This window comes from Pteronotus mesoamericanus, unplaced genomic scaffold (genome assembly GCF_021234165.1).
Source record: "Pteronotus mesoamericanus isolate MK-2021 breed Mesoamerican mustached bat unplaced genomic scaffold, CSHL_Meso_final scaffold_128, whole genome shotgun sequence".
In the NCBI taxonomy this organism is placed as follows: Eukaryota; Metazoa; Chordata; class Mammalia; order Chiroptera; family Mormoopidae; genus Pteronotus; species Pteronotus mesoamericanus.
The window spans coordinates 3,505,849-3,523,717 of NW_026555305.1; the positions used below are offsets into that span (position 1 = coordinate 3,505,849).

A 17,869-nucleotide genomic window follows, 5' to 3' on the forward strand; every position below is an offset into this window, starting at 1 on the left:
CCCCTCAGAGCCTTGTTTCCAGGGACGTGGGGTGGGCGCGGTTGCTCAGGAAAAAGGAGAAGTCCGTTTGGTGGCTGGGAGGGAAATAAGCCACACTCTGGGGCCAGGGGAAGGGGCGTGTTTCCTTCCCCCACTTCCCTGGACGTGTCCTTTGTGCGCATGGTCACAGCGGCAGGCGCCTGGACGGCACAGTGAGAAGGAGACCGTGTCTCTGCCGCTCTGAGCTCTGCAGGCACAGGGACCCCGTCTTCCTGAGCGTCTCCAGGGCCTGGGTGACCACTGCCCATGGGGAGGACCCACAGGGAGGTGCCGATGGACAAGCAGAGTGTGAAGGGGACCCCGTGGGGGAGGCTCTGACCTGGAAGGACGTGCCTGGGTCACCTCACCTGCAAGGGGCGTCTCCGGAGGCTCAGGGTCTGTTTCTTCCTCCATAGTGAATGTGGGAACCAGGCTCCTGATGAAACGTTGTTCCCCTTCCCGAGGGGCTGCTGACCTGACAACCCCGTGACAGGGACGGCCAGCCTCCCAGGGACCACAGCCTACGTGTCTGTCCACCCGGAGGACTCCGTGGTCTCTTCCTCCTGCACAGCCGGCTTCAGAGAGGAGACGCCATGCCCCCCACCCTCACCGCCCTGCTCTGCCTCGGTGAATGTCAGGGGGGAGGGGGAGCCCTGCTCTGCCAGGACCCAGGGCTCAGGACGCTCCCGGGGAGGGGGGCTCTGCTCAGGACTCAGGGCACATCCCTCACGGGGACTCTCTTGCAGGGCTGAGCGTGGGCCTGGGGACCCCAGTGCAGGCAGGTGAGTCTGTCCTCAGGGGTCCCAGGCCCCATGCCTCCTAGGGGACCAGAGACCACACACAGGCAGCTGGGATTGGAGAGGAGCAGATCTGACAGCTGCGGGACGTCTGGGAGCGGCCTGGGGGTGACAGCTGGGGACTGGGCTTGGGGAATGTGCTGCGTCCCAGCCTCTGATTTCCTTCCAGGGACCTTCTCCAAGCCCACGCTCTAGGCAGAGCCAGGCCCTGTGATCCCCTGGGGGAGCCCAGTGACCGTCTGGTGTTCGAGGGACACGGGGGCCCAAAACTTGGCTCTGTATAAAGGCGAAACCCCACTGACTTGGGACACAGAGATGCCACTGGGTCCCAGGGACAAGGCCAAGTTCTCCATCACACAGATGACAGAGCGCACTGCAGGGTTATATCACTGTTACTATTATATATACGGTGTCTGGTCACAGTCCAGTGACCCCCTGGAGCTGGTGGTGACAGGTGAGAGGACACTCAGGGGTCCCAGCCTCAGGCTCTGCCCTCCGGGAGGGAGGTGCTCCCAGGGTGTCTCCCTCACAGCCCAGCCCTGGGGGATGTGAGGGGGGTGTGATCCCCATCTACCTCACTGCCTCCGTCTCTCCTAGGAGCCTACAGCAAACCCAGCCTCTCGGCCCTGCCCAGCCCTGTCGTGACCTCAGGAGGGAACGTGACCCTCCAGTGTGGCTCACGGGAAGGCTTTGACAGGTTCGTTCTGATGAAGGAAGGAGAACACAGGCTCCCCTGGGCCCTGGACTCACAGCGACTCCCCAGTGGGCAGTCCCAGGCCCTGTTCCCTGTGGGCCCCGTGATGTCTGTCCACCGGTGGAGGCTCAGATGCTATGGCTGTTACAGGAAGAGCCTCCAAGTGTGGTCACAGCCCAGTGACCCCCTGGAGCTCCAGGTCTCAGGTGAGGCCCCTCACCCTGTCATTCTGAGCTGTTAGCTCAGGTCCTCGTACCCACAAGAAGTATGGTTTGAAAGGAGAGATTTGGGGCTCCAAGGACAGTCACCCAGAAGGCATCTGCCCCTCAGAGACCCCGCTGCCCCTGCCCACCCCGCCCCCTCACCTGGTTTAGAAGGTGCCAGGGGAGCAGCAAGAGGCCGTCGGAAGCCACGGTGCAGACGGAGGAGGAATCTGAGCGAGGCGGGGACTCCAGGGGCAGCCCAGACTCTCACCCCCTTCTCTCCTCCTTCCCAGGACCCTCTGGAAACCCCAGCCCCCCACCCACAGGGCCCACCTCCGCCGCTTGTGAATCACTGTGTCTCCTCCGCTCAGAGGGAGCGCAGAGCAGCCCCGGGTGGTCCCAAGTCTCTCAGAGGGTCTAATGTCCCCATAGACACTGAAGGACAGGGGGTCCTAGAGGGGGGGAGAGGGGGAGGAGGGTGTCGGGGAGGGATTTCAGGGGACCCATCAGGGTTTAGGGACTCTGAGGGTTCTCCCCTCCCCACCACGGTGACACCCCGTGCAGTGAAGAGGGCGGTGCCAGGTGGGAGGGTCATGACGGAGGGAGACGTTGGGGACCACCCCGGGGGACGAGCCAGGCTCATGAGGGGAGAAGGCAGCCCCCACTCCTCACCCCCTTCCTGAATTTCCAGGGGGCTCGACGTCGGCCCCCCCCATGGAGTCAGGCCCCCAGAGTCTCTGCGGAGAGCTGGTGGGTGTGTCCACGGGGACAGGGGCTGGGTCCCTGGAAGTTCAGGCTCCTCTGGAGGCTCTGACTTGGACTCGCCCTCCCCTCTCTGTGCCTCAGTGTCTCCAAGTGTCAACGGAGAGACTCCTGGCCCAGAGCTTAGATTCCTTTCAGCTCTGGCTCTAAACTCCTGGGAGGGGATCCTCACAGGGAGGCCCCTAGGATGTGATCTTATGAGGTCTGTCCCCTCTACAGCAGCAATGGTGACACTGTACAGGGACAGGGAGGACATGGGTTTGGGACACTCGGGTCCTTTCCTCAGCTCAGGTGCTCAGCTGAGAGGAGGGAACCAGGGCTGGAGTCAGACCTGGGTCAGGTCCAGGCTCTGCGGCTCCTGCTGTGGGGCCCACGGTCCCTTCTCTTCTCTGAGTGTCGGGTTCATGTCTGTCACCCCTGGTCCCCTCCTGCTCACAGGCCTGCGGTGACATAAGGGGCCTCACAGAGCTCAGGAAGGCAGAGCCCCCAGCCCAGCCCGACCTTCCCAAGGGGCGATAAGGGCTCACCCCAAGCCCCTGCCCCTCCCGTGTCCCTGCTGGGCTGGGGGGCAGGGAATAGGGCAGGACCCTCCGCTCCAGATGGGACAGGACAGGCCCCTGCAGAGGAGGAGCCCAGAGCTCGGAGCTGGTGTCCCCAGGGGGCAGCATGGGGACAGCACAGGGAACCCACGTCCGGGGTCCGGTCCCTGCCCTGTCCCAGCCAGGCTGGGGGCCCCGGGGACGCGGCTCACTTCTCTGAGCCCCCGGGGACTGGGCAGTGGGTCAGCGATCCCTGGTGCAGGGGGGCTGTGAGGTTAGAGGAGACGAACCACAGACCCCAGCATGTGCCTCGCACACAGTAGGGGCTCATGAAAGGGCATCTAGGCTCATTCACGATGTCACTCCAGCCCAAGGTTTCCAGCGGTTCCTGAACATCCTGATCGGGGTCTCGGCGGCCCTCACGCTGCTGCTCGCCCTCCTCCTCTTCCTCTTCCTCCGACACCGGAGTCAGAAAAAAGGCAGGACGTCGGGTGAGTAGGGGACGGGGTGACCTGGGCCACAGGAGAGAGGGGCTCAGGGCACCTGCCACAGGGAAATCAAATAGATGAGGAAGGTCAGCTGAGCAACAGATTTCTCCAGAATCTCAAATCAGAAATTCTAGAAAGAAAGCACTCAATGTCAGAACATGTATATAAAGGCAAGGTCATCTTTCATCATTTTCCGTTTCCTGAAACATGAACCTCATGCACAAGCATGTGTTAAGGTTTCCTTCTTCCCTCTGGGATCATGCGGGGAGGGCCCCCCACCCAGCCAGGGGCGGGACTGTCCCTCTTGACCAGCCCAGAGAGAGGCTGATGTCTGACCTCCTGCAGGGGCCACGGACTCGGACCCGAAGGACAGAGGCCTGCAGATCAGGTAATTCCTGTGCTGAAGACCCCAGACCCCCACCGCACAAGACCCCGCGCTGCCTCTAACACCCTGTCTCCTCCCTCAGCTCCCGCCCAGCTGCGGACGCCCAGGAAGAGCCCCTCTGTGAGAGGAAGGGACCGCTGCCCTGGGGGAGGGGCACAGGGGTTCCAGGAGGCCACGGGGGAGGGGACAGCCTGGGAGGGTGTGGGGTCAGGGGTGAGGGGGACGGAAATCCCCACAGCCTGACCTGGCCCCTCACCTCACCCTGGGTGAGTGGCCCATCTGGGGGCAGCGGGTCTGCAGCCCTGGGATCCCGGGGACCCTGCCAGGAGACACACCCTGTTCTGCCTCCGCAGATGCTGCCGTGAAGGACCCACAGGCTGGGGAGGGCGTGGAGCTGGACCCTCGGGTGAGACCCCTGCCCCTGTCCAGGCCTCCAAGGACCTTCCTGTTGCCCAGTTCACTCCAAGGGTCCCTCCCCTGTGCTCCCCTCCCCTGGTTCTCAGCAGCGTCCACACTGACCTCTCCTTCTGGGCACCAGGCCGTCCTGCTGTGACTCGCTCCTCCCTTTCCTGGGACCTCATGGCCCCTCCTGGGGGGTCCCCTGGGCTGGCCCCTCGTCCCCTGTGTGACCTTGGGCAGCCCCAGGTCTCAGGAGGAGGCGCGAATGAGTGACTCACCCCAGGCCCCAGGGCCCCTTCACTCAGTCACGCAGCCGCCGTGACGGGAGCTCCCTGGGCACCGGCTCCATGTAGGGGCCGCGGTGCCGCCCCGAGCAGCCTGTCCCCACACTCGTCCAGCCCACCTGTGGGCGAGGGAGACACCTGCACACAGGTGATGGCGTCAGGAGGGCCAGCTGCTGTGAAGGAGAATAAAGCAAGAGCAGGGGGTGGAGTGCGTGGTGAGGGGGGAGAGCAGAGGACACAGCAGGTGCAAAGGTCCTGAGGCAGGACATGCGCTTCAGCCAGAGGGGCCGAGTGGGTGGAGCCAAATGAGCAGACACAGTGGGTTAGGTTACGAGTCAGAACCATCGATGCCCCAGATGCCCCAAGGCTCAGGAAGCCCCTGCAGATTCCATCAGGACAGTGACCTCATCTGACCTGAAGTTTAAATCCTCACTCTGACCCCATGTGGATGCTTGACGGGAGGATTCAACAGTGGGATCGAGGACATGCCGTCTCTGTCTCACTGTCTCTCTGCAGCAGAACAGGCCCCGTGACGACCCCCAGGGTGTGACATATGCCCAGGTGAAGCAGTCACGATCAAGGCTCAAGCAGGGAATGGCCCCCTCTCCTTCCCTCCTGTCACGGGAATTGCTGGACAGGAAGGGCAGACAGCAGAAGGGGACAGACAGATGGACAGACAGAGGGGTCCCACCCTCTCCAAGCCCCAGGCGTCCCCCGCCCCAGCCACGTCTCACCCTCTCACTGTCCCCTGCTCCAGGCTGCTGCACCTGCGGCCCCCCAGGAGGTGACCTACACCCAGCTGGACCGCCTGAGCCTCAGACGGGAGAGGAGTGCCCCCCCTTCCTCCCCGTCAGAGCAGCCCCCGGCTGAGCCCAGCGTGTACGCTGCTCTGGCCGTCCACTAGCCCAGGAAGGGCCCAGACTCCACACTCCAGGGCGGGGGCCTGCAGGGGCCCCAGAAGGCACAGGAGCTGCCCCCAAGGACACTCAGCTAGCGACCCCGGCCAGCCTGGAGACATGACATGCATCCCTGGTACCTCCTGGTTCTCTCTGGGAGTCCTGTTTCTATTTTCACAGATAACCAATATTCCTACGGTTTAGAATCAAAGAAACAGACTTCTCAATAATCAATATGTAAATTTAAAACCAAAACAGACGTGGGATGACATATATAGACCATGTATCATGCATATATACACTTGTAAACGTCGTAATAACCTTATTACTCAATGTCACTCCAATAAATTTAACTTTTAAAAATTTACATTTGAACAAGAAACCAAGAAAAAATCCAAGCTTAGAGAATACTTTAAATGAATGATCATGTAAATATGACATATCAAACCTATGAAATGGGAAATTAAGAACCATGGGTGAATATATTAGAAAAGAAAAAGGCAAGCACATAGAAAGCCGCCTCCAGCGGACAATGGGGTCGAGGCGCCGTAATGGACCCAGTGGAATATCGCTCCGCGGAAGAAGGGGAAGTCCTGCCATTTGTAACAACTTGGACGGATCTTGAGAGTATCGTGCGAAGTGAAATAAGACAGAAAAGGACAAGAACCATATGCTTTTACACTCACGTGGGTGAAATCTGAAACTCTGAACTGTCGTGTATATGAAATATACAGAATGTGTGACTAAAACTTGCCCTGCAAAGTGAACGTGGAGTCCGAAAAGCTTCACTGTTCAATGTTTCTGAATACTAATGTGTGTATAAAATACACGCGCGTGCGCGCGCGCGGACCTACCTGCAAATGTACACATACACACACACAGGCATACATATGGACACACATGGGCATAGAGAAAGCAATATGTAAAAAGAGAAAATAAATTCATTGATTCGGAAACAGAAGAGTGATTCCCGGAGGGGAATGGGGGGGGCTGACGACCGACAGGGTAAAGCGGGGCCCATATATGGCGGCAGAAGGAGACTAGGCTGTGGGTGGTGCGCACAGAGTGGTATAGAGATGATGTTTCATAAAACGTGCACTTGTAATGTATAAAATGTTATTAACCAGTGTTACCTCAATAAAGTTAATTCTTTTTGGCAGCTGCATAGTTCTTCCTCGTGTGAATGTGCCACAGGTCTTTCATCCACTCATCTACTGGTGGACATTTGGGCTGTTGCCAGATCTTGGCTATTGTAAATAACGCTGCTATGAACATCGGGGTGCAGATAGTCTCTCTGATGGGTGTCCCAGGATTCTTAGAGTATATTCCCAGAACTGGGATCACTGTGTCAAAAGGCAGTTCCATTTTTTATCGTTTTGAGGAAACCCCACACTGCTGTCCACAGGGGCTGCACCAGTCCGCCTCCCCACGGGCAGTGCACAAGGGGTCCCCGTTCCGCATCCTCGCCGATACTTGTGGTTTGTCGATGTATTGATGGCAGCCATTCTGGGAGATGTGAGGTGATATCTCATTATGGTTTAAGTTTGCATCTCTCTGGTGATTAGTGATGTTGAGCATTTCTTCATGTCTATCGGCCATGTGTATGTCCTCTTTGGAGAAGTGTCTATTCAGGTCTTTTGCCCATTTTTTAATTGGAGTGTTTGTCTTCCTGGTGTTGGGTTGTATAAATTCTTTATATATTTTGGAAATTTACCCCTTATCAAATGTATCATCGGCAAATATGTTGCCCCATAAGATCCGGAAACAAACAAAAAGATCGGGAAACAGTCCCTGGCTGGGTGGCTCAGTCGGTGAGACCATCACCCCGATATGCCGAGATGCCGGTTTGATCCCCAGTCGGGGCACACACAAGGATCAGCCGATGAATCAGTGCAACAAATCGATGTTTCTCTCTCTTTCCCTCTCTATCTCTCTCTCCCTTTCCCTCTCCCTCCTTTTCCCCCTCTCTCAATCAATAAATACATTTTGGAAAAAAAAGGTCTGGAAACAGCCCAAGGACCCATCAGTACATGAGCAGATAAAAAACTGTGAAACATTTACAAGCTGGAATACTACATGGCTGTAAAAAGAAAGGACTCTTAAAATTGTTGCCACAGCGTGGGTGGACTTTGAGAGTACTATGCTGAGCAAAATAAGCCAGTCGGAGAAAGACAAATAGCATACGATCTCACTCCTCTGTGGACTCTAATGAACCAAATAAACTGATGAACAAAATAGAATCAGATGCATATATACATTTAACAGACTGACAGAGGTCAGAGACAGGGTGCGGAGGACTGGATGAAAGAAGGAGAAGGGATTAGCCAAAGAAAATGCATGCGTGACCCAGGGACGCAGACAGCAGCGTGGTGACGCCAGAGGGGAAGGGGGCTGGGGGCTTGGCCGAGGTGGGCCAGCAAGGGGAAGAGGCGGGACAGCTGTCATAGTGTTGACAATAAAACTAAAGTTAAAAAATTAAAAATTAAATTAAAAAATAACAGTCGAGAGAAAGAAAGGGAGGTAGAGAGAGATCCTTTTAAAAAATAAACAACTTACCTTGGCTGGTTTGGCTCAGTGGATTCAGCTCCAGTTTGTGAACCAAAGGGTCACCTGTTTGATTCCTGGGCAGGGCACATGCCTGCGTTGGGGGCCAGGTCCCCGGCTGGGCGCATGGGAGAGGCAGCTGCCCTGTTTCTATCACACATCGATGTTTTTCTCTCTCTATTTCTTCCTCCCTTTCCCTCTCTCTAAAAATAAATCATTAAAATCTTTTTAGAAATCAACAACCTAAGCTATTGTATTTCAAAAATTTAGAAAAAGAATACAAATTATTCCAAATGAAGGTAGGAGGAGGAAAAGAATAACATTAAGAGTAGCTACTAAGGGCAAACAAAAAATAGGGAAAAAATCAGGAAAGGAAAACACTTTCAGCCTTGAAAACAGGGATCATACTTACAAAGCCCAGCACAGTGGACAAGGAACAAAGGAAGAAGCCTGACCTCAGCTCTGTCGGGACAGCGTCTCAGAGCCCGCAGTTCACACAGTAACAGAGCGCCGTGAAGCTCGTACCCCTGAAACCCAAATAATACATCATGTCAAAGATACTTTAAGTAAAAAATAATGAATTTCTTAAAAGGACATGAAATGGACAAAATTCTCAAAAATGCAATTTACCAAAATGATAGATATCAAATAATTAGGAACTCTGAACTGTCCTATGTATTAAATACATGAAATCAGTAAATTAAAATTTTCCTGCAAAGTAAGCTCCGAGTCCAAAAAGCTTCACTAATGTTTCTGAACACTTTTGCATGCATGAAGCACACAGGGACATACACCTGACACATATGGACATGCACACCAATACACACATGACCACAAATGAACATACAAATAAATACACATGCTTATGGACACAAGCACACACAAAGAAATTATACAAGCTTCTCCTGAGAATAGACAAAGAAGATTTATTCTGCCAACACAGCTTATTAGGCTAGAAATAAATTGATAAGGAAACCAAACAAGGGGGGATTTACAAAGAGAGAACATCACACACAGGAAGCTCTCTCACATGAACCCAGGTGTAGAATCCTAAACAAAATACTCACCAAGGTGCATCAGTACATAAACTGGGTAATTTACCACAGCCAGGCTGGTCTGTGTTTTCAGGAAGGCGTGGTTGTTTCCATATTCAAAACATCCATCAGGCCCTGGCTGGTGTGGCGCAGGGGATTGGCTGCCAACCTCCGGAATCAAGGGACCTCTCCTTGGATTCCCAGCCAGGGCTCACGCCTGGGCTGTGGGCCAGGTCCCCAGTAGGGGGCGTGTGAGAGCCAACCACACATTGATGTCTCTCTCCCTCTCTTCCTCCCTCCATTCCCCTCTCTCTAAAAATAAATAAATACAATCTTTTTAAAAAATCAACTAGTAGAAATCAAATATTAACAGAAGAAATAGGGGGGAAGGGATCATATCAATAGATGGTAAAGCTTTGGCTACAATGCATCGCCAATTCATAATGAAAAACACTCCTCAGAAATAAAAGGGAATTTTTCATGATTTCTAAAATCATCCTCAAAACCTATACAATAAATCATTTCTAAAGGTAAACACTTGAAGTCTGTCTGCCTGCAACTGAGACAGTGACAAGGATATTCACTCTGAACCCTTCTATTCAGCACTGGAAGAACCAGCCAGTTAAATAAACCCCCAAAAAGATGAAAAGCACTGAACGGCTGGGACAAACTGCATTACTCACAGATTACAAATCATGTGCATGGAAGATCCAGAATAATATAAAGATTCTCTTATTATAATTTGAAAAATATTTATCCAGTGCCACTGGATACATTGTTAATATATACAAATCAATTATATTTCAGATTTCGACTTTTAGACCAAAGAGAAGTAGATGTATGTCTCCCCAATCCTCAATAAAGCACAAACTCCTGGATATTCCATATATATCAAACAAAAAAACACCCCAAAAAGGAGAGGAAGGGCAGCAGATGTGCTCAGAGTGTGAAGACCCCAGAAATGACAGCACTGGTGTCAAAGGAGACCACGTGGGGCACCTGGACTGTCCCTCGCTCCTGGTGGCAAGCCACCCCATGTGCCAAGAAATGCCTTCTATAACAGAAGATCCAAACTCTCATAATAGAATACCCAAGAGGTCCAGGTTTCAATTTTTTTAAAAATCACTCGCCACAGCAGGAACCAAGAAAATCACACCTTGAATGAGAAAAGACCATTGGTAAGAGGTGCTAACACCGAGCTGTCAGCAGAGATTTAGAAGATATGAAGACGAAGACAATGAAAATTTTACATTTGGAAAAATACAATAGCCCTGGCTGGTTTGGCTCAGTGGATTGATCACCAGCCGGAGCACCAAAGGTCACCAGCTTGATTCCCAGTCAGAGCACATGCCTGGGTTGTGAGCCACGTCCTCAGCGTGGCGCATGCGAGAGACATCCGATAGGTGTATCTCTTGCACGTCGATGTTTCTCCCCCTCCCTTCCCCTCTCTCTAAAAGTAAATAAATAAAATCTTACAAAAAGGAAAAATAAAAATACAATAATCAAAATTAAAGGCCCCATAGATGCATGCGCTCAGTAGCATAATACAAATGACAGGAAAAAAAACATAATGAACATGAAAAGAAAATAATAGAAATTACTCAGTCTGAACAACAGGGAGTAAATATAAACTGGGAAAGAATATGAACAGAGGCTCAAGAACCTGTGGGGCTGTTACAAAAGCTCTAACATTCACACGATGAGCCCTAGAAGCAGAGGATAAGACGGAAAAACTACTCAAGAAATAATGACTGAAATTTCCCCAAAACTTGACTGTAGTCATAAGCCTACGTATTCATGAAACTTTCTGTCTCCCAAGAGGATAAACTCAAACAGATCCACACCAACACGCATCATAACCCAACTAGAAAAAAAAAGACAAAGGAATTCCTTGAATGCATGAGGCAGACATGCCACGTCACCCATAGAGGGAAAACCCATTCCGATGACAATGGGATTGTCGTCGGAAACCCTGAAGGCAAGAGAGAAGCGGCACATTTTTCAAGTGCCAGAAAAAGAAAACAGAACTGCCAATCCTGAATTCTATCACTGGTGAAATCATCCTTCAAGAATGAAGGGGAAATACAACATTCTCAGGTGAAAAAATGCTGAGAGGATTTACCACAAGTAGACGTCCCATAAACGAACGGCCACAGGAAGTTCTTTCCCCAGAAAGATAATGATAAAGGAGGCATCTCAGAACATCAATGAGGAAGAGAGAAGATCGGGAAGAGTGAATATGGGGACCTTAGCACAGCGCAGAGGACAGAAGATCGCAACTGCCCAGGAGCCATCGCCTCACATTATGTTCAAATTTGGGGGCAACAGAAACAAACATACACACATTATCGTCTATTGATGTTTGTGAATATATTGTTAATCTACCCACATCTTAAGAACTACAAAGAAAGTTTTGCTTTAATTCCCAGAGCTCACATGAGGACAAGAGATTTCTGAATTCCGTGAAGAACTGGGGGCTCTTTGGAGCAATTAAGACCCATAAGAGCCATGTCGTAGGAATAAGGCCAGACTAACCTTAGAATATGCCTAAATGCTGATTTTCTTTTTTAAGGATAAGCTGAACCACGGACTGATTTGATTGACTTCCAAACCGTACTTTTAAAGAAAGGAAGTAGAGTCAACAGTGTCCCTCTCATAACACCTGGCAGAGCAAACCACAGAGAGTCCTGCATTCAGGTGGAAATGCAGAGCGTAGCGCCACCCTCACAGGGGAAGGAAGACGGGGGTGGGGCCCATGGTGCCCCTTTCTCCTACCCCAGCCTGCTCGCTGCAGACACCGGGAGGACTCTGGCGGTAGGAGGTGGAGTGGGCTTCACCAAGGGGCAACCCCTGGCACCGCTGCCGCGCCGGATGCGTGGGTTTCCTACGAACGAACTGCGCTGCTTTTGGTCATGTCCAGACCGCTGGGGTTCCGGTGACTGAGAAGCAGTTCTTCACCGGGTTCATGTTCTCAGGGGCGAAACCACTTCCTCTTTCACAGCAGAGTCCAAAGGGACCGTCAGCATCCTGACAGTGAGCAGAACCTCGCATGTGCCCACAGGATGGATGACATCCTCGGAGCTGGACCTGAGGAGTGGAGGGCGGAGAGGGCTCTTGATTGCCGTGGTTGGCGTTGCAGGTGGAGGGAAGAAAGGGGGAACTGAGAGACTTGGGGCCTGTCAAAGCCGTAAGGTTACAGAGGTTCCACTCTCTGCGCTCAGCGGGGACATGCTGAACAGTGTGTCCCAGCTGAACAGTAAACCACACGCCCTTGTACCCGGCCGCGCCAAATACTAAGAACTAGGCACAACTCTGGGTACGCGTCTTTGGATTCTGGAAGCAGCATACAGCCAGCATACCTGAGAAGCTGGATTTTTTCACTGAGCGGGTGAGTCAGAAGGCTGTCAGCGTGAATGCGGCCCGGTTCCAGAGCCTGCCACCGCGGTCACGTGACCCTCCGGACCCCGTGCCGGGTGCCCTGGGAGACTGTGTGCGTTCTCTGCCGAGTCCCTCTGGCTCGTCCTCGCGTCATCTGCAAGCGAGACCTAGACTCCACTTAGAAAGCTGCTCCTGATGGGACACTGGCTCCCAGCAGCAACTCGGTGACTGACTAGAAGACACCCAGGGTCTTTGCGTCTGGAACTACCCATGAGGAGGGGGTTGCTCTTCCCACCCTGTCATGAGGTTGCGGCTCATTGTGGGACGAGAGCGGTGAGCCTGGGGCCACGAACGGAGGTTCCAGAGGTTGAAGGGAAGTCACACAAGGAGGGGGGTGGGACGCATGTGACACACACACACGCGTACACTGTCACAGGGACGCCCCTCCCTGACCGGTCCTCTCGAGGCGCCTGCCTGGTGGTGTGATGTTTCCGAATGGCGATGTTCCACAGCCCCTCTCGGGGACTCTGAGAAAGAAATGCCTTCCGTAAGCAGATATGTGGGTAATGAATAGGATAATACTCCTCTCGGTGGAAAGAGAACCGGCTAGATGTGGAGATCCTCACGGGCTCCAAGCAAGTAGCAAATGCCCTGCCTGCGTGGTCAGGGGACTAAAAGGTGCCCAACTGAATGAAAGGAGACCAGGACGTGGGGGCACGAGGCACGTGTGTGGACGGATGTACGGTAGGGGGCACCGAGCACCTGAATCTGTGACTCAGGTATGAATGCCCCCGGAGAGGGCAGGTACCACACGGGCACGCGATGTAAAGCACAGCCCGGGAAATAGAGCCAATAACACTGTCACGACTGTGCGTGATGTCAGGTGGCTACTGCCTTTATCGAGGGGGTCGGTTTGTAAGTTATATAAATGTCTAATCGTATGTTGTGCACTTGATACTAATACACTATGAAATGTCAACTGTAATTGAAAAATAAAATAATTTATATGTCTCCCAGAGAGCCCCACTGTAGCCAATTCCTTAACACCCAGGGGGCAGGAGGGCTCATTCAGTGGGTACTAGGCAGCTTCTGTTCCTCGTCGTGGAGGGTTCACGCAGCCCAGGAGGACAGCCTTGGGGGCAGAGGTGGAAGCTATTCAAGAGCCTGGTGTCAGGGGCAGCCTTTGGCAGACAGGGATCAAATGACAGGCTCGGCTGGATGTCCAGAGACCAACACTGAGACAGTCCCCAATCCCGTATCCTTCCTTACGGGAGGACATCAGACATGCAGTTGCAGGTTGATTTCACCCCTGGTTCAATACACAGCGATTGATCCTACCTACTGGGCCTATCTACTGAGCCATACAGTTCAAACCCTTTAAGCATGTACTTTGATCACTTTCGGGAAATTGCAGAAATACGTGGAACAACAATCGTCACTGCCAACCTACACAACTTAGCCATCGTTCCTAAAATTCCATGGTGACATTTTTTTAGTCAACCTTCTGCCCACAGTACCAGAATACAGCGAACAGCTTTTTCTTCTCTAGCTATTAGCATTGCCAGTTCTAGAAATTCACAGAAATGAAATTATAACATATCTTTCATATGACATTCTCTCAGGATGCTTTTTTTTGTTTTGTTTTCACTTGTTTGTTTATAATCATGATGTGTGGGGGCATGGTTTAACGATCAGTCTGCCTGGTGGTTTGTCAATGTTATTGTCCTTTTTAAAGAATTTAAAGAATCATTGGGTTTCATTGAGTTTTGTTACTGCTTTTCTGTTTTCACTTTCATTGATTTCTGCCCCATATTGTTGATTACACTGATTTGGGGTGATTTACTTTTTTTTTTTTTCCTCTCTTGTATCTTAAGGTGGAAGCTTAGTTAGTGATTAGAAAGACCTTTGTCTGATATGAGCATCCGCTGCTCTTAGTTTCCCTCTAAACACTGCGTTAGCTGAATCCCACTGTTTAGGATGTTTTGCGTTCACTCAGTGCAACATATTTTCCCATTGTCCTTGAGTTCCTCTTGGCCCAACAGGTGATTTAGAAGTGTGTTGTTTAATTTTCAAATAGTTGAGGGTTTCCCAGATGTGTTTCTAGTAAATATACTTTAACTTCAGCTCCATTAGGGTCAGAAAAGACATGATGGATCATAACCTTTTAGACTGGTTAAGCATTGCTCCATAACCGAGGAGACGGCCTATCTTGACCGGTATTCCACGTGCACTTGGAAAGAATGTGCATTTGGCTGTTGGTCGAGTGTTCTGTGTGTGGCACTCTGCTCGCATTGGTTGACAGTGTTAAGATGTTTTAAATCCTTGATGTGCCATGAATTTGTTCTACCACTTACCGAGAGCGGAGTGTTAGTCCCTGACTGTAATCTTTGACCTACCTATTTGTCCTTTTGTCTGTTTATTTTTGTTTTTATGATCTGCATTTTTGCGTTTTGTATTTTGTAGCTCTTCTGTTTGGTGCATACACATTTAGTATTATTGTCTTCTTGGTGAATTGTACTGTTTATCTCTATATTGTACCTTTCTTTCTCCCTGATGGTTTTCTTGTTCAAAAGTCTACTTTACCTGGTGTCTTTTATTGTGCTGTCTTGTACGCTATAACCACTGTGATAGATACACAATAATGTTGCTGCCTTCCAGTTCCCAAAGGTGTCCACGCCCTGATACCTAAAATCTGGCAACATGTGACGTTCCATGACAAAAGGGACTTTGCCGATGTGACGAAATTAAGGTTCCGGAGATGGAGACATTGTCATGAATTATCGGGGTGACCCCAGTATATAATCAAGGGACTTGAAAGGGTCAAAGTCAGTGGTAGGAAGTGGGATGGTGAAATGCGGAGGCTGCTGTGATGGAGGGAGAGGGCAGGAGCCAGGGACTGCTGGCAGCCTCTGGAAGCTGGAAAAGGCAGGGAGACGTTGTCACCGTAGAGCGACAACTGCACCCAGCTCTGCTGACCCCTCAAGTGCAGCCCAGTGGCAGTGACTGTGTACTTGTGACCTCCAGAACCAGAAGACAATGAAGTATGTTGTTTGAAGCCATTACATTTGGGATCATTTGTTACAGCAGCAATAGGAAACCAACACAGACACTTTGGCTTCCTTTCGGTGACTGTTTTCATAATACATCCTTTCATCTTTTTTTAAATATTTTATTTATTTACTTTTCGAGAGAGGGGAAGGGAGGGAGAAAGAGAGGGAAACATCAATATCTGGTTGCCTCTCATGCGCCCCCTCCTCGGGACCTGGCTCACAACCCAGGCGTGTACCCTGACTGGGAATTGATCCAGCGACCCTTCGGTTCGCAGACCGGCATTCCATCCACCGAGCCGCACCAGCCAGGGCCACCTTTTTACTTTTAACCAACTGACACCATTGTGTTAAAGTGAAGTCAAATAGTTCGGTCTTACTGGTTGGTAATCTAGTCCTAAAATCTTTACCATTTACTTGTACTTTCACCATTTACATTTAATGCAGTTATTAACAAGGTTGTTTCCGGGTTGCCCATTTTATTGTTTGTTTCTGCCTTTGGCCTCTATTGTTTGCTCGTCAGGTTTCCTTTTACTGCCTTCTTTGTGTTTCCTGGATGATTTTGAAGTTTTCCATTCTAATTTATCTACTGGAATTCTCTCTGGAACTCTTTGTATGTTGCTTTTCAGGGGCTGTTGTAAGTATTGTAACACACCAAATTTCACAGGTCCTACAAAGAGGTCATATGTGACCTCTAAAGGGCCAATGAAAAGCCTTGCTACTGTGCCATCCCCATTGCCCCACTGCCTTACGCTGCGGCTGTTGTACGTGGTACATCTGCTCACACTACAAACCCCACCAGATACTGCAACCTTTTTTGCTTTCAACAGACATACATATTTTTAAAAACTTAAGAGGAGAAGAATATGCTACCACATTTACTTAGATATTTTTGTCCTTTACTTCTTGAATTTCCAAGTGTCCCGTTAGAATCATCTCCTGGCTGCCTGAAGAACTTGTCGTCTCTGTCGCGCAGGTCTGCTGCTCCGTTTTCCTTTATTTGGGCTTCCATTCCTGAAGACCGTATCCAGAAGAATCCCAGGTGAACTTTTCTTGTCTCCGAGGGCGTAAATTGTTCTGACCGTGATGTTTCTCATAGGAATCTGTAGTCATTCCAATCATGATCCTTCTCTACGTAATGTGTCCTTTTTTTCTGGGTGTTTTCAATTTTCCTTCACACGTTAGATGATGCTCATGACGTGTGCGGGCTTGGTGCTTAAAGATTCATACGTGCATTGCTTGGGCAAGATAATTTATGGCTTTCAAAAAATGTATGACATGGTCAGCTATCGATTTCTTCAAATATGGTATTTCTTCATTGGTACCGTTCATTTTTCTGGGCGTTCAGTAACATAAGCTGCTGCACAGATCCCTGAGTCTGTCTCTTCATGTTAAAAACCTGGAGGGCCGCTTATCCACACAGGCTCTCCTGTGATGCCGGAGAGGGAGCTCCCAGGGAGAGAGGAAGAGCTCTGCTCAGCGGAGGAGGGGCCTGAGGAGGCAGAAATGAGGCAGAGGTTTGAAGGGGTGAAGAAGCAAAGGGTGGTGCTGACTTACAAAAAACAGTAAGTCAGTGAGGGAACTGTTTGGGGAGAGAAAATCCAGCGCCCAGCAGGGCCGTGCTGTCTCCTGAGACACGGTGCTCAGTCTCCTCAGCACGTCCCCACGCGGCCCTCGCCCCTGGGGTCATCTTCCCCGTGCCAGTGACGGCCCCCCGGGCTCCTCCAGGCACCTAGAAGATGGGGGGCAGCCTTCCTCTCTCACTCTCGTGCTTCCCAGCCCATCACTGACTCCACACCAGCCCGTCTCCGGAGCCCCTCTGGACGGTGCCCCCAACCCCCCTCAAGATATTTAGTCATCACATCAGCGTCCTTCCTGGACCTCCCATCCAGGCCTCAGGCCTCTCTCCATTCCCTCCTCTCTCCGCCTCCTGGGGACTCTCCCTACAACTGATCTGGTCTGAGCCTGCCTGCGCCGCCACCTCCCCCCACAGTTCCCATCCTCAGACACGGTCCCTGTTGCACCATCTGCTACTCAAGGCTGTGAACGTTCAGGCTGGGGCCAATCTCACCCGCCCCGGCTGCATGACTCACACGCCACTGCCAAAATCGCCCCATTACCACACACCCCACCACCCCAATCCACACAAAGAAACTGAGGCATTAGAAACCGGTGCTTTCCTCAGCTGCCCTCTCAGCCAGTCTGAACAGAGCCCCCTCCTTCCCAAGATCTAGACAGGACCAGGAGCCGTCCTGTCTCCTCCTACTCAACTCTTAAGGGTGGTGAGCATTACAGGTTTATGTGAACAACTTAAAATACTGATCAAAAAGTCATCCATGGCCCAGGGGAATGTTGGTGTTTTATTACTGATGGAGGTGATATTCAATAGAGCCTGCGTGCA

At 51.4% G+C, this 17,869-nt stretch overlaps 1 protein-coding gene across 1 annotated transcript; it reads left to right on the plus strand.

Moving 5' to 3' along the window:
* Positions 1-575: 575 nt before the first annotated feature.
* Positions 576-5,473, plus strand: LOC129082627 (leukocyte immunoglobulin-like receptor subfamily A member 5). The gene is given in 8 exon segments (XM_054588362.1): positions 576-645; positions 765-800; positions 985-1,269; positions 1,413-1,715; positions 3,382-3,504; positions 4,240-4,292; positions 5,086-5,253; positions 5,327-5,473. Coding segments are annotated over 8 exon segments (1,149 nt in total). The 5' UTR covers positions 576-611.
* Positions 5,474-17,869: the final 12,396 nt, after the last annotated feature.